At 36.3% G+C, this 19140-nt stretch overlaps 4 protein-coding genes across 5 annotated transcripts; 2 read left to right on the forward strand and 2 right to left on the reverse strand.

The window, feature by feature from the left end:
- Positions 1–535: 535 nt before the first annotated feature.
- Positions 536–6572, reverse strand: uri1 (URI1 prefoldin like chaperone). 2 transcript variants are annotated; one of them, XM_065283442.2, is made up of 11 exons: positions 6185–6572; positions 5317–5351; positions 4635–4713; positions 4250–4385; positions 4080–4171; positions 3920–3989; positions 3656–3839; positions 3220–3466; positions 2015–2157; positions 1650–1893; positions 536–1409 (listed from the first exon to the last, which is right to left on the reverse strand). In XM_065283442.2, the coding sequence occupies exons 1-11, from the start codon at positions 6260–6262 to the stop codon at positions 1227–1229; spliced, it is 1491 nt and encodes a 496-aa protein (XP_065139514.1). In that variant the 5' UTR covers positions 6263–6572; the 3' UTR covers positions 536–1226. The 2 variants fall into 2 exon arrangements, with proteins under 2 accessions (XP_065139514.1, XP_073671878.1); XM_073815777.1 differs by lacking the exon at positions 6185–6572 and adding an exon at positions 5803–6170.
- Positions 6573–7912: 1340 nt separating this feature from the next.
- Positions 7913–9437, forward strand: pdf (peptide deformylase, mitochondrial). Its single transcript, XM_065283444.2, has 3 exons — positions 7913–8065; positions 8351–8969; positions 9265–9437. Exons 2-3 carry the CDS (start codon positions 8384–8386, stop codon positions 9420–9422), a joined length of 744 nt encoding a protein of 247 aa, XP_065139516.1. The 5' UTR covers positions 7913–8065; positions 8351–8383; the 3' UTR covers positions 9423–9437.
- Positions 9438–10158: 721 nt separating this feature from the next.
- spata2l (spermatogenesis associated 2-like) lies at positions 10159–12734 on the reverse strand. Its single transcript, XM_065283443.2, has 3 exons — positions 12642–12734; positions 11849–12188; positions 10159–11770 (listed from the first exon to the last, which is right to left on the reverse strand). The coding sequence occupies exons 1-3, from the start codon at positions 12701–12703 to the stop codon at positions 10313–10315; spliced, it is 1860 nt and encodes a 619-aa protein (XP_065139515.1). The 5' UTR covers positions 12704–12734; the 3' UTR covers positions 10159–10312.
- A 733-nt stretch (positions 12735–13467) lies between these two features.
- Positions 13468–16767, forward strand: LOC135769240 (uncharacterized). Its single transcript, XM_065278596.2, has 6 exons — positions 13468–13616; positions 13990–14097; positions 14170–14309; positions 14886–14982; positions 15715–15839; positions 15997–16767. The coding sequence occupies exons 1-6, from the start codon at positions 13532–13534 to the stop codon at positions 16171–16173; spliced, it is 732 nt and encodes a 243-aa protein (XP_065134668.2). The 5' UTR covers positions 13468–13531; the 3' UTR covers positions 16174–16767.
- The last annotated feature ends 2373 nt before the right edge of the window (positions 16768–19140 follow it).

Raw genomic sequence — 19140 nt, forward strand, 5'->3', positions numbered from 1 at the left:
GGGCACACTCAGAAAAGTTTGAGAACCATTGTTTTAAAAGGGACATTTTACAAGACTTTTAAAAAATGTCAAATAAAACGTTGGTGTCCCCAGAGTGCGTATGTGAAAGTTTAGCTCAGAATACCATAGATCATTTATTATAGCATGTTAAAATTGCACTTTGTAGGTGTGAACAAAAATTTGTTGGTTTGGGTGTCCTTCAAAATGCAAATGAGCTGATCTCTGCACTAAATGGCAGTGCTGTTGTTGGATAGTGCAGATTAAGAGGGTGGTATTATCCCCTTCTGACATCACAAGGGGAGCCAAATTCCAATAAGTATTTTTTTCACATGCTTGCAGAGAATGGTTTACCAAAACGAAGTCACTGGGTTGATCTTTTTCACATTTTCTAGGTTGATAGAAGCACCAGACCGAAAAATAACACTTAAACATGGAAAAAGTCAAGATTTTCATGATATGTTCCCTTTAGGGAACATATAAAACCACAAGCTAATGCCTAGTGTAGCTTCAAACAAGACATTGACAGACAGTGAAATTAACGTCAAAACAGTTTATTTTTTTAATACTCATTTACAACATTTTTCTGGCAGCTACTAAAGCTGTTGTACATCTATAGGGTCTTAAAGCCAAAACACTGGACAGAAACCAATAGAAAAAACCTTAGAAAAACAGACAGAAGAGTCAAAGAAAAAGCTTCTACAAGATAAAAATACTTCTTAAACCTGACAGAAATTACCAGCTGTATCAATGCCAAGGTGGGTAAAAGGAAGTCCATTTCATGAATTATCACGATGAACACTGAAAAAGCTGCATTTTTCAAATATGTCACACATCATAGATCACAACAATGAGATAAAAAGTAGGGTAAACCCATGATTTCACTCAACCTACTTTTGGTTGCTTTCATTTTAGCTTAATTTAACCATTTTTTTATTTTAAGTAATAAACACAAAAGATAAACTATGCAGCTTGTCCTTACTTGTCTAAAATAACAGGAAGCAAACTGAAAAACAATTCATATTATTTTGTTATTGCACTTACAGACTGAATTAATTGTCATGGATGCATATCAGAATGAAAAACACATTATTCAGATGAGAAAGTGTAACTTGACAGGCAGAGGACAGTTAGCAAGAAGGCTGAAAATCAGACGTCCAAAAGTGTTACGACTGTACAAAAAGAGGGACTTGAAAAACACTAGAGCCGGGATCGGGCAAGATTAGCTGTCATTTCTGTTGCAAACGTGTAGCTTTAAACTTGGACATCCTCTTGGGTGGCTCCTGAGGCACCTCTGGGCACAGCTCCTCCAGCTTTCTCTCTGGGATTGTGGGTAAAGCAGGAGGCGAGATTGTCAAGTGTGGAATGGAGGTTGGCATGGGATCCTTTTCAATTACTGTGCCTGTAAAAGCCTAAAAAAATGAAAGAATGTAATCATTTTATTGAAAGAGAATGACATATTCAGGACGACAAAAATGTCTTGCCGTATGTTGTACCCAATATTAACATGCTGTTTACTAAGTTGGTTCTTGGTAGATGCCTACTACCTCAGTCAAAAGAGCCCAACTCCAGATTTGATTTGAAAGGTGATATGATTTGACTGATCTGAAGTTTACAACCAAAGGTTCAAATAGTAACCAAACATTCTGTACCTCAAAGCGTCCATTGATGTGAGGGCTGATGCCAGTAGGGCTATCCTCCTCTGTAATGCCATCGCTGGTGTCACTGTGTGTGGCGTCATCATGGCTCATTGTGCGACCGAATGTGGTCCGACGCTCTTCAAAATCAGCTGCACTGCTCTCGCTGGTGTCACTGCATACGCTGTTCTCACGACTGCGTGACTTCAAAATAGACTTCCGTGGCATGAGTTCTCCATTCACCAAGTCCACAAACACCCTAAAAACAAACCATCTATGGTTACAGGATTGTCTAATAATTCAGTAATAATCTGACAGAAACACATGCAAATGTATACATTTACTCTTAATTATAATTTTAGTGGTATGTTTGTGGTTACCTATAAATGTCTGCTGGTGTTGTGATCTTGTAATTTTCATGGCCATTACTTTTGCCATTTTTCTTTTTCCGTTTGGCTTGTTCCTTTTGTTCTTTTCTCTCGCTGAACTTCAGCATGGTGTTCTTCCCTGTGTTTATTCTTACCTTGAAACAGAAGATATAAAAGGCCTGTTACACAAGTTACACAAAACAGACAACGCAGTAATTCAGTGCAGTGTTTACAGTAACTCTTAAACATCCGAACAAAAAGTACTTAAAACATGAGCCCTGCTTATCTAAACCAGGCATGCCACACACGTCCTGAAAAGTAAAACCAGGTCATAAAGCCCACCCACCCTCTCCATGTAAACGAATTGGACGCAAGTAAAAAAAATAATTACACTTTAAATCATTTTCCCCCAAATATGTTTTCTGTTATTTTAGATATTTATCATCACACTAATGTACTTTTAAAGGCGCAATGTGGGAATTTTAGTGACATCTAGAGGCGAGACTGTGAATTGCAACCAATGACTGATTCCAGAGCTCAACATCCCTCCCTTTAGAAACGCGTAGTGAAGCTACGGTAGCCACCACAGGACAAACACGTCATCGTCTGAGACAATGTAGTAACAAAACATGTTTGATAAAGCAGTTTGTCCGTTTAGGGCTACTGTAAAACATGGGCGGTGCAAAATGGCGACTTATGTAATGGGACCCACAGTGTATGTTGAATAAACAGCTCATTCTAAAGTAATAAAAAAACAATCCCATTCATTTTGTAAAGTCTTTATACAGCACTGATAATATAGGTATATAAAATATGTATATTATATTGCATTTTTGTCCAAAGATCCTTCCCATCGAAGTCCCACGTTGCACCTTTAAGTGTGTTTTTTTAAAGTTTGGTTTTAGTTTTTAAGATGCTTTTAAAAATTGGTATGATGACATGATGTGTGTGTTTGGGATTGAGTCAAACAGGAATATGGGAAGGACATTGATACCGCGGCTCCACTTCACGATCACAAATGCACAGTACTGCGCTCCGAATCACATCATCGTAGCATCCATTTTTGGGACTTTTTTCCACAATGTAAGTACATACAGACACATCGTTTATCTTTTTTTTAAGTGTGTGTGTGTGTGTGTGTGTGTGTGTGTGTGTGTGTGTGTGTGTGTGTAATCTAAACTAATGAAGGTTTATGAAGTCAACAACTAGCCATTTACCTTTTTGGGCTCCACAGTGTGAGAAAAGTAGATTGTTGGAAGACCGTTTCCTATTTCTACCTCCCCATCTTCCTCTTCCTCCACCTCAGGATGTGAGCCGCTAGTACCATTCACCTGAGATGCAGGTAACCAGTTCATTTCCTCCTGATGACCATTGAGCTGGACACTGCTCCCACCATCTGCTTCCTTCTCTTCTTCTGACGAAGAGGAAGTGGTGTCTTCTCCATTAGTGTCTGTGCTGTCCAATCTGGCATGAGATAACAAACGAAAAAGGGTTTAAAACTAGCAACAAAAAATATCCGACTGTTCATTCTACTAGATGTGAACTGTGTTAGCAAAATCTAAGCTCTTATTGTTTTATCATATTTTTTAAACTTCATTTACCTTATAACCAAAACCTTGTTTAACTGAACAGAACAGGAAGTAAGTCTTTTACCGGTATCTTTCATCTTGCATTTCCTCCATATGCTCCAATTCATCAAGTCGAGCCCACAACTCTTCCTCAGACAGCAGCCCTTTGTTTAGCACTCCATCCTCCTCTCCATTGTCTTTCTGCACAGGCCCCAGCATATACTCCTGCTTGGGTTTTGAGTTGGGTTTATGGGCCAGTCGATGCTTACCTAAGGAAGCACGAAAGCAAGTTGATACGGAGATGATACAGCTCAAGAATGAGCTAAAAATTAGACCTCAGTAAATGTACCTTTAGTAACTTCTTTCTCATTTATCAGCTCTTCTCTAATGTCTACAAAATCTCCAGTACCATCAGCCACCTGTCAAAGAAAAAAAAAGGTTACATGTACCTTTTAAATAACACAACATTGTATAGCCTTTATTTGGCATCACCCAGCGTCAGGACTTACACCGGCCAATTTTTCAAGATCATCTGTGAAGTTTGCTTTATTCTGAAAGTTCTTCATTACTTTCTCTAAATCTTCTAGTGCTTTGTTTACATCTGAAAAAGTGAAAGCAAATCAGGTCAAGTTGGGTACATTCATTACAACTTGTGTGTCTTATTGCTCTTTCAACTCACGTTTCTTCCTGTGTTCCACAAGAGTGTCTGCCTGTTTGGCAGAACACTTTGCAAACCAGTTATCACCAAGGAGCACTGTTAATTCATTAGTGTGAACCAGCTTTCCTGGCATGAAAGCCAAGGAACCAAATGGTACCTATTATGTAGAAAAGAAAATCAAATAACAAATCAGCCCCTAAAGTGCCACACATATTAGTAGATTTCATAAGCAAGGTCTACATACTATTTATGAACATTCCCATGACAGGTATGGCATGCTAAAATGATTATAGATTAATTATAACAACATTTAAATCAACATTCATATATTTTATTCTTGGGAAACATGTTGAAATATCTAGAAGTAAAGGTAAGATTTATTATCAATTGAAAGGTTGCTTTATACCATAATATCATAAGACAACTTGTCAGGCAAGGTCCTTAGGCGGTCCTGAAGACATTCATAGTCTTTCTCCACTTTTTTCCTGACAATCACAAATAGTGCATTTGTGAATTATTGTTATAAACACCAAAAATCTGAACAGTGATTTGTACTACATAAGGCTTTATTTATTTTAGGGGTGCACAGAGTAATTGGCCAATGATGCTTGCAATGCTTCTCAGTGAATTACGGTGAAATGCCGCTACATCCAAAAGCCAGAGGGCGCTCTCGTGCAGAAACTCAATATGGGCCATCAAGAAGAACTATTACACACGCACCTCAAGGCTTAAGCATATATATTTATATTGCTGTTCTTCAAACCTTTTTCAGGTATTTTCCTGATAATAAAGAATATGTATAATGATTATTTTTGATGAGTGTTGCTTTTTCAAATGCATGTTATAAACGACTCAAACTAGCAGAGATTTCAGATCCATAAGGACTTGCTGATCAAAAGCCCTAGTACATGAAATAGCCATGAATAATATCGGCTGTGCGATTCAGAATAGTTATCGGCCAAGTATTATTAGTGTATATCGGCATTTATCGTCACATCCCTAATTTATTCCATATCAAACAAGCAACAAACTCAGTTTTAGCTGTGAAGTGAGTAGGTAGTTAATTTAAGTGTTTAAGGGAAACTCACCAGTGCTCAATTTTAGCTCTGCAATCTTTCACCACCTGTTGAAATTAATACAATTCAATGTCACACCCACCAAATAACGAAAAAATAATAATTACAAGGAAAAAGTTTTGCTGACAGTACATCCAGCAGTACAAATGTAGCATTTCTTTAGATTTACCTTCCTCCTATATGAAAAATACTGTGGTATACTTTTGATATGCTTTAACAAACTGTAGTAATTACGACAATATAATGCAATAGTACAGTTTACTGTTGTAATTACTAAAGTATTCTGGAGTATTACCTATTATAGCTGTAGTATATACTGCTTTATTAAATACTATAATATACTTTTAATATGTATTATTATATGGTTAACACTAACCGTATATAAGTATGTCAATGCCACCAGGGTAAAACAGTTTTAACCCAGTTTTGTTTGCCTAACTCAAATTACTTAAAAGAGGTACACAATTTATATTTGACCTTAAAATAGATTGTACTTGCCATTTATGTACCTGGATGAGTTGGATTTGGATAGAGTTTATCTTACAAACTCTCTGCAATGTATAATTGTACAAGTGTATACTTTATTTCAACACAATTGAGATATATTGAAGATAGACAATACTTTGTATATTTTTCTAGCAAAGAAACAGAAACCAAAGCACCAGTGTTTGCAGTCAGCTAGCCAGCAGTAGCAGAAGCAACACGTGATACTCAAGGAAACTTCCAGAGAATAAAACGCTTTTTGCATTTACATTGCAAAAGCATCGTGCATCGACAATAAACGACTCGGCGTCGATGAAATACAATATGGGAGACGTGCATGAACAATGCACGAGCATCGAGTTTGCAAACAATATTTGAAATAAACGTTACTCCTGACCTTCCTGTGCTCCTCTTTTAACCTCTCAACGCCTCGAGGCAGCTCATTACTCCTTTTCGTTTTCACACTTGCAGCCATTTGGTCATGCGCAGATGTAATCCACGGTTAAAAAACAAGGATTTTTCTTTCAGATATCCGAAACAATGAATGCTCAGGGGTTTGAAGTCCTATAGAAATGTTTATGAATGCAATTCGATGTGCTGCACTCAATTGGTCGCTTCGTAGTCATCAATGAAGCAGAAGTGATCCAGTATATCGAGACTGAGACCATTTCACACGTGCATGACACGATGTCGATCCTATCCCAAAATTTCCTCTTGTTTACAATCCAACGATGGCCTGATCGCCCTGCGCCATGTTCATCTGATCTGATCGCACTAGTGATGTTAGGTTCTTGAACGAATCGTTCTTTTGAGCCGGTTCTCAAAAAGTAACCGGTCGAGCCGGTTCGCAAATCGAACTGAATCAAACTTTAGTTTTGGGCACAGGTTCCGGGTTGATGACGCAGGACGCACAGCCGAAATAGCACGTCGGACTCATAGAACCGAACGAAGTTTGTCGATGATTGCCGAGGCGAGGATTGCCGACGATTCTCATGAATGAGTTGCTGACACTGCGTGTGAATCACCAAGGATTTGAACGAGCCTGATTCGCGAAGTTTTTTGTTTTATTAGTTTCTTGATATGCTTGTTTTATTGGTTTTGATACGATTTATTTAGCATGCAAATCATATTGTAGTTGTTTAAGGAAGACCAATGAGTTTAACACACAAGTTTATTTATTATTTATACTTACACACATCCGCAATAGTGCATCAGTGTCTTTAAGGAATCTTATTCAAGTTGTAGGCTTGTCAAAACTGGTCAGTTATATCTGGCATTTAATATTTATTTATTATTTATGATCCGCGATTTAAACTGTGACCACAAACATTACTAACTTGTGAATGCAAGGCAATAAATGACCTATGCCTTCACAAAAACAACTGTTTATTTAAATGTTTTAATGTGTTGACACAAACGACTTTATTTGAATGTTTCATTGATACAATAAATGCGTATAGTAATGTCATTTCTTGATGACGTCAGGAACCGGTGAATCGGCTTTTTGAACCGGTTCAATGAGCCGAACTGTCCGAAAAGAGCCGTTCGCGAATATGAATCGGACTTTGCATCACTAGATCGCACGGATGTAGTCTGGGTAAATCCTCTCCCTTGAATAAAGCACGTGACGCAACATTTTCGTCACATAATTTCACTTTCAGTTAGGGATTTAAAATAATACAGAGTTAAAAAAAACATGTCTTTATTAATAAGATATATAAATTAAAATAATTAGATGACTGAAATAAGACTATAATGTTATTATTACACTGACAACAAAATAGACTGGAAGTTGCAAAACGAGAATAAACTTCCTTATTTAATTGTAATAATTGTGACACATTATCTTTTAATAAATTCACTTATTAAAATCGTGTCGATCCTTTATTCATGTCTTGATATGAAAGGGGGCGTGTCACGTATGGGTAAACAACTCTCACGTCTTGAAATAACACGTGAAGTTGTAAACGAAATTACGTCAAAATAAAAGCTTTTATGTGATTTTTGTCTTTGACGCGTCATGTTACATAAACGTTGAGGTATTCATTTTGAATTAAGTAAACATTTTTTTAAGATTAGTATCATCATGTTCGCCTTTCTCACAACTAATCATTCACTTGTACACTTTTATTTTGAAAAGATCAAGCGTATCCGCCGGTCTCATGTCGTTTTCGGAATCGTCTTTGGTTGTCCCCATGCTTTTGTGTATTTTGTAACGCTAGAAAGACATTCTCAAATGTTACACTTTAATTACGTGTAAGCAATTATTTCAGTTTAGGTAAGTTATGGCTGATAAAAATGGCTTAAATTCATGAAAGTGACTACGACTTTAATACATTAAAAATCTTTAAATTAACTTACCACGTCAAATTATTCTTTTTATTTTTATATTTAAGTGAATATATATAGTTTGGAGTTTTTATTTTGATTTCATGTTGGTTGTAACTAGTTAATTACAGTTAACCTATGTGAAAATGAATTTGAGTTCAATGTCACTCAAAAGATCTGACATGAACGTTCATTACATTTCAAATAAGACTTTTTGTATTTTGTCTTCTCTCAGACCAGAGCTGCTGAACCAGCTTTTCAACCAGCCATGAACAGACACTGGAGGACATTTTCACACTGTATCTTTAAAACTCAAACACATCATATACTCTCATCACCATTTAGGAGCTTTTTGCCATGGTTGCCATTCCCATCCACTGCACCCTCACGTACTAATTCAAGTAGCATTAAGATGCGCTCATACTTACAGTTCATGAAAAGGAAAATCAAAGGTGCACCAGCTCCTCCATACAATCACGTGTGCCAGGTTGGAGATCCAGTGTTGCGTTCACAGGCTGCAATTGTTGAACCTGAAGCTATTCAGGGACCAGAAGTTCAGAAGATCATAAAGACCCTGGTTAAAGTCATGAGAAAACTTGAGTGTGTTGGTTTAAGTGCACCCCAGATTGGTGTTCCTTTGCGAATATTAGCCCTGGAGTATCCAAAGAAAATGCTGGAGGACAGTTCACAAGCTTCTATTGAAGCTCGGGGTCTGGTGGCATTCCCACTAAAGATTTTTGTGAACCCACAATTGCGTGTATTGGATGGACGCACTGTTGTGTTCCAGGAGGCTTGTGAGAGCATCTGTGGGTACTCGGCATCAGTTCCACGCTATGTATCTGTAGAGGTCACAGGTAAAAGATCATCTTGTTTATCACTCTGCAGGTTCAATTTATTGTCATTCGTCAATACTTAGGGTAGCTGTTAAGAAAGTAACAGTTGTACAGATATATTACATAAAAATAACAACTGGGACCACATCATTGATCTCTCTAGTCACTTGTTTGATAATCTAACATTGTATCTGCCGTGATACATCTGACAGGCATCTATCTGTTTTGTTACATGGTTACATCGATTTAAAAGCTTGAAATAGTGAACAAACCGACAGATGAAGTCTAAACTCAGATGTTTGTCCTCTTTCCAAAGGTCTCAATGAGAAAGCAGAGCCTGTCACCTGGCAAGCAAGTGGATGGCCAGCCAGGATACTACAACATGAAATGGATCATCTCAATGGAGTGCTATATATTGATCACATGGACTGTAAAACATTTATAAATGTCAACTGGGAAGAGTTTAATGAATAAATCTTTCCAAACCTTGCAAGTTTTTTCTCCTCACATTTGACATCAATCCTGAATTACAATAGACTTAATAAAATAATTTCTTATTGGTTTATATTAATGGGCAATCAGGTTATTTTTCTCATGTTTTATTTGAGAACAGTAAACAACCATATGTGACCCTGTCTGTGAAATCCAGTTTGAAGTTATACAATGTAATTATGAGATTAGGTGCATCAAAGTTTTATTATAAGCATTGATTTCAATATTTAACATGGCCTTAACTCTTAATATTAAAGATATCAAGGTTATATTTTCACATTATGTAGGATGATTTTATTTTGAAAACAGTAAATCACAAAATAATTACTTTAGCTGTTTTTTTGCAGACTGGGTTACATATGCTAATTATACAGATTTTTTTTCTTCATTTTTTCTCTTTTTTTAAATCTCTCATTTTTTGTTTACTGAGGCACACAAAAGAAACACTTTTTATGAATGGTAAAATGTGATTTGTTGTAACAATATTAATCTTAAATAAGGTACAAACAGAGGTTCTTTTTAGTGCTTTTATTGTTATATAAATTGCATTAAACTATCACAACAACAGAATCTGTGAATTATATTTACTGATAATATTTAAGGATATCAATCCAAGCAACAGAGATATGTAAAATACAAGTTGTGGCTAGGACCATCAGTTTTAAAATTAATTTCTACACCAGAATATGTTAGGAGTTGATGCAACCAAGACCACATGAAAGAACAAAAATTAAGAGATTTATTAGACTTGTTGTGCAAATTAACACATGCATACAATAAGAATAGGCTTAATTTGGCTTAATGTGATAAAGGTACATGAATAAAATAAACAGTGTCTTTATCTGGATAATTGTTAACAAGTGTGGATGTTGTTAAACTGAAGAAAAGTTTTGAAAAGGATTCCCACACTTACATGACATGGGATTTTTAAGCCAACAATTTCTGCAATACTGATGGCAGCAATACCTACATAAGACTGAAACATCATGATGGAAACAAATCACGCAAGTGTTCCTGAGTTCATGTATTTTGTGTGTTGGAGAGTATTGGCATAAATCTGAACAGAAAGAACCATGAAATACTTTACAAGTTAGGCATGCATATTTGGTTAGCAACAATGGGTTAGCAATGCAGCAGTGGTGAAATTCCATTGGTGTGTTGTGTGTTTCTGAATCACCAGAAACCTGGAGGAATTTTACCTCATGCTGATTATCGATGCAATTTTTCACTTGTGTACATATACAATCATGGGCGTTGTTACAGGTGGAGCATATTACGTATACTGGAGCCTCTGGAGTAAGACAGGTGTGCCTCTCTGGAGCATTAACTACAGTCAGTAATCTACCTGTAGGCTGAACAAAGTGTTGCAGCAATTGGCAAAACTTATTGCTTGTACAGCTATGGTCATGGATTAACTGACAGCTGCGGCATACCAGAAAGGTATCAGAAGTTGGTTTTTCCATACATTGATGGTTCTTCAGTAAATCTTTTGAAAGTGGCGCATTCTTTTCTTGTTGCTGTCCAACTTCGTCTGAGCACAGTGCTAATGTATGTCCTCTGGCTTTACAACTCTTGTAATACTCACAATCCCCTCTGTGAATGTTACTGCAATTTTCACATAAGTACATATACAAAGATGTTGTAGTGGAACAGCTGCACATAACCCCTCCCACTTCTGCTGTTTGTCTCTCAGGATCACCCGCCATTTGTTCTTTACCAATGCTTTCCAGTGGTCCTGAATTCTGTGAAAGCGAGACACTGTTGTTGATCTGGCACTGAAACCCTGAGGCATAAAGTGTTGCTTCCTGACCACTGCTTTTATTATTCAACCCATCTGATTGGAAAGGGTCTATGTGTAAATTCTCATTTGGGAGGGTTTCGTTTGATTGCATATAGAAAGGGCGAGGTGGCGAAGAAGTAGATGCCATGTGATTAGCATTTGCCTGTGGCAAGTTCTCATCTGTGTACAGATCCAGCTCTGTCTGTTTTCCATCTGAAGCATAAATAGCCTCCAACTTTCTCTTAGTGTTATATAATGCTACAGAAAGGCTGTGGCCTTCCTGCCTCTCTTTAACTATCTGAAGAATCGACTCTACACTTGTGTCCACCGAGCCTAAGTTGGAAAGGAGCAGCTGACACTCTATACGAGCAGCGAAGAAGGCACTTGCCAGGCAAAGTATAAAAGCCGCAGGAACTGGTTTGGATTCTAGTTCCAACTCTTCTTCCTCATTATGGCTTGCAGGCTGATATCCAAGTAGCCCAAACAGCTCTCTGGCCTGCGTTAGGGTTAGTGCAGGTTTGATAAAATGTGTGAACATGCCTGAAAACATCTAGAAAGAGCAACAAGAAGACAATTTCATTACAGATATCGAAGACCAAGGTGTAATACCAGTACCGCCAAAACATACCTTTACAAATTTGTATTCCTTTCTCCATGGGTACAAATAGAGATTTAATGCAGCAAGCTCCAACACTTCAAAGGCCTTGGACATTTTTTCAAGACCCAAAAGGCCAGTTTTGAAAGGAAATGCTTGGAGTGAGTTTTCCATTACTGTCAGTAAATCGAAACTATCTAGTTTAAGGATCTTCTGGGCATTGCCTTTGGTAAGGAGCGCCTCCGCTTCCTTACAGATCTTCTCATCTCTGCATACCAAACTCGGATCCCCCTTCTCAATTCGGCTCTCCAAGTGACTCTGGTACTTTTTGACGAAGTCATGCCCTCTGTTATTACGACTAACAGAAGTCATTCTAATGAAAAACAATATAAGAATTACTAACAGAATTACATTAATGAAGACTTTATAACAAAATAAACTTTTCCATAAGTATGACACTACCTAAAAATAAAATATTCAGATCCAATATATTTGATTAAATAGCTTTTCACAGTTTTCCCATTCCTCAACAGGTTGAAATGAAAGTGAAGGTTAAAAAACGGCTTAGTCACGTTACCAACGATTAGAGAGATTAATTCACACACTTATTTAGTTATTTACCTCTAATTTCACTTATTTAATTTAAAATTCAGCATTAAATGGGAGTTTGTGTTAAAGTTTGTGTTTGTTGTCTACCCAAAACAAAGCCGACAGTAGTATTTTTGGAACTCGATCGATACATTCACATTAGTAAAGACACACAAAAGGAAAATCTTTAACGCTGTTAACATCAACCAGATGTATAACAATTACATAAAACTGTTACCTTATCGAAGATCTCCGTGTTTCAGCAGCACACTGGCAGTCGGAGAAACTTTTTGACATCATTTCCGTGTTCAGCTCCACAAACAGTCACGAGGCGCTGCGCAGACCGTCCACATGACACTTAAGTAACACGAGAACGGTTCAAAGGCGTAGTTTTTAATAGCTCTCGCGGTACTTTAGTGTCAGTTTGAAGTTTGATGTGATGTCATTGATATCACTATGATCAGTCTGCGCAGCGCTGCATGAAGTCGAACAGAATTTATGCAACAACCGCCACTACCGTCATGTAAACACACCTAGAAAAATTATATTAATTTTTATGTATATTCAGGAAAAACTAAGAATAGTTTTTTTACAGAAAAAATGTTTCTTTAACAACTTATAATTTGACAGCGTGATGTGATGACAGCGTATGATGTTTGTCAAATTAATTTAGCTATCAGATCTGCGTCTACAATATTGTGCTTTAAAATAAATGTTTTAGCTATTTCAATCACACTTACCAAAATTGCTGTGATTTAAGTCAGTCCACATAACAGTTATTGTCCACGAGAGGACGCTATCATCTACGATTGAGATGATCAGAGCTGCCCATCATATTTACCGTCTATTATTATCATTAAATTATTAACCTTAATGTTTACAGATATTACATAATTCTCCTAGTATGATCAAATATTTTTGTTTCCCCCTAAAAACCGAAAGAAAAACTTAGTGTAGGTTAACTGTGACAGAAGATAAAATATGCATAGAAAAGAGTGAAATTGTGAAAGGGGCGTGGATGTGGGCGTGGCTCTTCTGCTGCGGTTTGATTTAAAGATCTTAAACAACAGGCGACATGTATCCCAAAAAGCATAATCAGACGTCTGCACTGCTGCATCTGTCTACGCAATGTCAAACGGGGACAGGCTGGTTTTAGTGCTTGGAGGAGCAGGAACAGTTGGTTCAGGAATAGTGAAAGCACTCCTGGATAAAGGTAAGATCAGCTGTCATATCATATTTATCTGGACGTACACCAATACATTACATATAAATTGTATATGACTGGAAAAATAATAATGATACTATTAATAAAATATATATAGTAGAGATATGATTATTCATTATCATTATTATTACTTAATAATATATACAAGATGAACTGCTTACAGTTGCACAAGGAGATGAATGTAACCAAAAAGACAGTTAAATTCAGATTTCACCCTCATGTCCGGTTCCCAACGTTGATTTGGCATCAATTAAAGATTGTTTTCTTATAATTGCCAAAATATGCCTCTTTGCATAAGTTTACTCTTTTCTTGAACGTTTTGCATTGCACGTCTGGTAACTATTCAAATATATACGTGCAGGTTTTAAGGTTGCTGTGATTTCCAGAGACAACAGCAAGTTGGAAAAACTCAAAGGGTTTGTTTCACCAAACACAAAAACTAACCTGACCACTATAGTCGGGAATGTTGGTAAGTATCTTTAACCTTACTTTTTTGTTATAGACTATTAGTTGAATGATTTGTTACTGATGATTTCATCAGGCTCAGAGGATGCAGTGGAAGATGTAAAACAGGCTTTGATCAAGTCAGTGGGGAAGATCACAGATGTGGTGTCTTCTCTGGGCTTCAGCTGGTGGCAGGGAGGTCCACCACACACTCAGCCCCTTAAAGAACTGCAGTGGGTGAGATTATCTACACTGTAAGAAAATCTGTTGAAATTACAATGGTATTGCAGCTGGGTTGCCGGTAAATTACCGTAGATTTAAATTTATGTTATTTACTGACAACAGTTTGTTCAAAGTTAAATGAATATTAAATATTAACAAGTTTTATCTTTACAGAATAAAACTATACAATAACCACCTCATGCAAAGCATTCTGGGAACAAGAAATCATCATCACCTTTTTCAGTTTTTTGCTTCAGATTTTGTTTCCCAGAATGTTTTGCTTGATGCTGTTTTTCTAGTTTTATTCTGAAAAGACAAAGACTTGTAAATGTTTAATGTTCATTTAACTTTGAACAAAATTTGCCAGTAAATAACATAAGTTTAAATCTACGGTAAGTTACCGGCAAACAAGCTGCAAATTTCTACTGAATTTTTTTACAATGTAGGGCTTTGAATCAAAACATGAACATTTTAGAATATTAAAAATGACCACTTTTTAGTAGTACTTGAACTTCACAATACTTTTCATGTTTTTTTGCTGCATTTTCCCTGTGGATTCCTAAAATTTAAATGTAACTTTCTTATGAACAGGTTATTGAGACTCTGCTATATAGCACATTTGTGTCATGGAAAGCTTTCTTTCCTCTGGTGAGAGATGATCCAAACAGCACCTACACTTTCATTACAGGTGGGTCATTCGAGGTTCATGATGTCATTTATTGTGATTAACGGTTAACATTCAAAATTTGCTGTAGTTATGCAGCTGTTTGCCAGTAACTTACTGTAAATTTTAAATGTATGTTATTAAGGCTACTGACAACAGTTTGTTCAACATTAAATGAACATTACATTTTAAAGAATAAAACTATCAAATAACAGCCTCATGCAGCATTCTGGGAACCAAAATCTTAAGAAAAAAAAAACAGATAAAGGTTGATGCTGCTGGCAGAAATCCTCATCAAACATTTTTCTGTTTCTTCCTTCAGATTTTGGTTCCCAGAATGCTTTGCACGAGGCTGTTATTTAAATTATATAAAGACTTGTTAATATTTAATGTTCATTTAACTTTGAACAAACTTTTGCCAGTAAATAACATACATTTAAAATTTACAGTAAGTTACTGGCAAACAGCTGCAAAACTATATACAAATTTTGAATGTTCGTAAGATGATTTTATTTAGAAATAAATTGATTACATTTAAATCCACAGTAAGTTATTGGCAATTGGCTGCAAGTAATACTGTAACTTCTACAGAAATTTTGTGTACCCTTGATATTTTTAATATTGACTGAGTAAGGTCATGACAAAAATTTAAATCAACTTGAATCAATAAGTAAAATCAAACTTTGATACTCCTAGCCTAAATTTCACAGACAAGGTCACAAATAACAGGAAAAATACATATTTTATGTTCAACAGGAGGTGCTGGAGAGAAATTGTTAATGCCTGGCACAGGGTTTCTGACCATAGGTGCAGCAAGTGCCCTGGCTTTCTGTCAGGTTCTTCGTGAAGAGTACCCGGAGGTGAAATGTAAACTCAACCAGGTCTGCTATGTACTTCATTAAAATCCCATTAACCTCTCCCAAAAATGTCCAAGCTCGCAAAGTTATAATTTTGCGATGACATTGGCTTACGTTTATTGGCTTAATTTAAGGTCATTAAAGTTTTTGAAGATGTTGATCTCCGTTACCCTTTTTACAGGTGAAAATCAACACAGGTGTGGCGGTCCCAGAACGAATGGCCCCTGGTTACCTGAACCATTTGGATTTAGGCGAGGCTGTGGCTGCATTGGTGGAGCGCCGAAACAAATCTCACACAATTTATCCCGTGAACTGTCCTGCTGATCTAAAAACTGTTATCTTGGAGGGCAATCTGTAAGCAGTCAAGCCCAGATTGAAAGCTACATCTCTGTATACACTTTGTCTTGTTGTCATTATGCGTGTATTGTTTAATTGCATGTCAACAAAGTTGTTTTAGTAGCCTATGAAAATTCACCGTCTTTTAAACAAGTAAGCATGATATTCAGTAAAACTGTATAGAGACTTTGGAGCGTAGTCGAGTCTGAATGCAGAGCTTAAAGTTGAAGTTAAAATGTGTGAGGACAGGATGTGAAAACAAACTGTACTTTTCCTCAGTGAAAAAAATTGGCAGGTCTTTCGCACACTTGGTCCACCTAGCGTGACTTCTTGCCCTCGTTCACCCAAAACTTATCTGACTCTTAAACGGCTCCAATTATTCCTGACTGTGTGGTCCATATAAAGAGCATGTTAGGGGTCAAGGGGTTCAGAAACGACTGTCACCTAAACAGGAAAGAACTTGAGAGGATTATCTTTGTTATTCTTAATTACTGTTGTAGTATTTGTGTAAAGGCTTAAACAACATGAATGTAAATGTGCCATTAAACATTTAAAATAAGTGAAGTGTGTGTATGTGTAGGTCTGTTCCATCATGAAGCAGGTGCGAAAGCTTTGTAAAAAATGTTTGTGTTGTCATATTAAATCTGAATTATGTAGGAGCAATTCCAGTGTTATGGATATTATTTTTAGTCAAAAATAAAAATAACATAATTTCTCAGAGAATGTATTTATTACCAAATATATTGAACCATGCATTTATTTTTTCCTACCCCCCGAAGAGTCCAGACCGCAGGAAAATGTCAGTCTATACTAATGTACTAAAGTCTTTGAGACAGCATACTTAGGAAATCTGTAAATTAAAATAAATGCACATACCAAAAGCAATAATACCCAACAAACAAAGAAGGATTGCTCTTCAAAAAACAAATAATATTTTTTTTTACACATTTTCAATGTGTGTGTTCTCCATTATGAATGTGACACTTATGAAAGTAGCACTTACATATGTTTGAAAACCTAAACAGAGACCTTGCACTGAAATTTAAGCCAACAAATATTGACATTTGAGATATCAATGGTTTCAAACCTTTGGTAAAACATTTTTCATGGTAAGTTTCATGGAATTGTAAAATTTATGGTTCTCTCTAAACTTAAACCTAAACATAATATTCTTCATTTTTCCGTTTAGTAAGTGTTTGCGTGAAAAAAATCATAACAAGGTTTTGTTTAAACAAGCATCTCCCACAGTCCTTGTTTGTTTAGCTTTCCGGAGGCTGACCACCTGCGCCTAAAGTATTAACAATTGAAAAATGAGTCAGAAACTGAGGGTGTGACATGACTTCAGTCCACTGGATTGTATTAAAAACTGTCTCGTAGCCACTTTTTAATTATATTTGGGAATTGAAATTTCTCAAACAATGGGAAATAAAGCATCCCTGTTCGTGAGACGAGGCTGTAAAGCGCCAAAACTGCAACATTTCTCATCAATATTTTAAAACAAATACCCGAAATAAACTATAGTGTGTGAACATTTAAAAGGAAGAAACATCAACACAAATCTCAGTGCCAGACCAACACTGACACAAATAGAAACCTCAACATGTGTGAGGGTGAACAAGTCATGCTGAGAGACCAGAGACCTACAAGCTGCCATTGAAAACAAACAATTATGAATAATTCACATTTTCAGATCAAATGATTATATTATATATATAAACTTGTGTCATCTATTACTTAAAGGGATAGTTCACCCAAAAAAGAAAATTCTGTCATCATTGTAACAAACCAAGTATTAAAGAGACATTCCACTTTTTTTGAAAATATGCTCATTTTTCAGCTCCCCAAGTTAAACATTTGATTTTTACCTTTTTGGAATCTATTCAGCTGATCTCTGGGTCTGGCGCTAGCACTTTTAGCATAGCTTAGCACAATCCATTGAATCTGATTAGACCATTAGCATCGCCCTAAAAAAATAACCTAAGAGTATTGATATTATTTCTATTTAAAACTTCACTCTTCTGTAGTTACATTGTGTACTAAGGCCGATGGAAAATTAAAAGTTGTGATTTTCTAGGCAGATATGGCTAGGAACTATACTCTCAAACTGGCCTAATAATCAAGGATTTTTTGATGTAACATGGCGGCAGCAGGCGATGTGATATTACGCAGTGCCCAAAAATAGTCCCCTGCTATTGAAAGTAACAAAGAGGACTATTTTCGGGTGGTACGTAATATCACTACGCCTGCTGCAGGCATGTTACTACAGCAAAATCCTTGATTATTATGCCAGAATGAGAGTATAGTTCCTAGACATATCTGCCTAGAAAATCACAACTTTTAATTTTCTGTCGGTTTTAGTACACAATGTAACTATAGAAGAGTCAAGTTTTAAATATGAAAAATATCGAAACTCTTTGGTTCTTGTTTAGCGTGATGCTAATGTCTAATCAGATTCAATGGATTATGCTAAGCTATGCTAAAAGTGGTAGCACCAGACCCGGAGATCAGCTGAATGGATTCCAAAACCGTAAGAATCAAATTTTTAACTGCAGGGGAGCTGGAAAATGAGCATATTTTCAAAAAAAGTGGAGTGTCCCTTCAATGTTTTGTTTTAAGATATTTTGAGCAACCAAACCGTTTTTGAGCACAGTTGACTTCCATAGTAATATTTTTCCTACTGTGGAAGTCTATGGTGCATCAGTTTCCTGCTTCATTACGAATATCTTCCTTTGTGTTCCTTTATTGACATTTATAAAGGTATGTAACAACACAAGGGTGAATAAATGATTTTTGGGTGAACTATCAATTTAAATGAAACAAGAAAAAATTATATGGTTGGCAAACATTGCCTGACTACTTTTGTTTGTTGTGATTATTTATTTGCGGTCATGTTATTTCAAACCCAAATTACTTTCTTACATGGAACGGAGATGTTTAACAGATTGTAAGGGACTGATTGCCTCAGTCACTAGTTATTTTCATCACATGG

The sequence above is a fragment of the Paramisgurnus dabryanus genome, chromosome 9, assembly GCF_030506205.2.
Source record: "Paramisgurnus dabryanus chromosome 9, PD_genome_1.1, whole genome shotgun sequence".
Taxonomy (NCBI): domain Eukaryota; kingdom Metazoa; phylum Chordata; class Actinopteri; order Cypriniformes; family Cobitidae; genus Paramisgurnus; species Paramisgurnus dabryanus.

Bases quoted from the DNA above. Each gene is read 5' to 3' on its own strand.
- uri1 (XM_065283442.2), bottom strand. From the start codon at position 6,262: ATGGCTGCAAGTGTGAAAACGAAAAGGAGTAATGAGCTGCCTCGAGGC. The intron at 4,386-4,634 runs GTATAAAGCAAC...TCTACATAATAG, and splicing joins AGTTGTCTTATGATATTATG to GTACCATTTGGTTCCTTGGC. The intron at 3,990-4,079 runs GTAAGTCCTGAC...TTTCTTTGACAG, and splicing joins ATCTTGAAAAATTGGCCGGT to GTGGCTGATGGTACTGGAGA.
- pdf (XM_065283444.2), top strand. From the start codon at position 8,384: ATGAACAGACACTGGAGGACATTTTCACACTGTATCTTTAAAACTCAA. The intron at 8,970-9,264 runs GTAAAAGATCAT...CTCTTTCCAAAG, and splicing joins TGTATCTGTAGAGGTCACAG to GTCTCAATGAGAAAGCAGAG.
- spata2l (XM_065283443.2), bottom strand. From the start codon at position 12,703: ATGATGTCAAAAAGTTTCTCCGACTGCCAGTGTGCTGCTGAAACACGG. The intron at 12,189-12,641 runs GTAACAGTTTTA...GTTTTTCATTAG, and splicing joins ACACGGAGATCTTCGATAAG to AATGACTTCTGTTAGTCGTA. The intron at 11,771-11,848 runs GTATGTTTTGGC...TGCTCTTTCTAG, and splicing joins AGGAATACAAATTTGTAAAG to ATGTTTTCAGGCATGTTCAC.
- LOC135769240 (XM_065278596.2), top strand. From the start codon at position 13,532: ATGTCAAACGGGGACAGGCTGGTTTTAGTGCTTGGAGGAGCAGGAACA. The intron at 14,098-14,169 runs GTAAGTATCTTT...TGATTTCATCAG, and splicing joins CACTATAGTCGGGAATGTTG to GCTCAGAGGATGCAGTGGAA. The intron at 14,983-15,714 runs GTGGGTCATTCG...TATGTTCAACAG, and splicing joins CACCTACACTTTCATTACAG to GAGGTGCTGGAGAGAAATTG.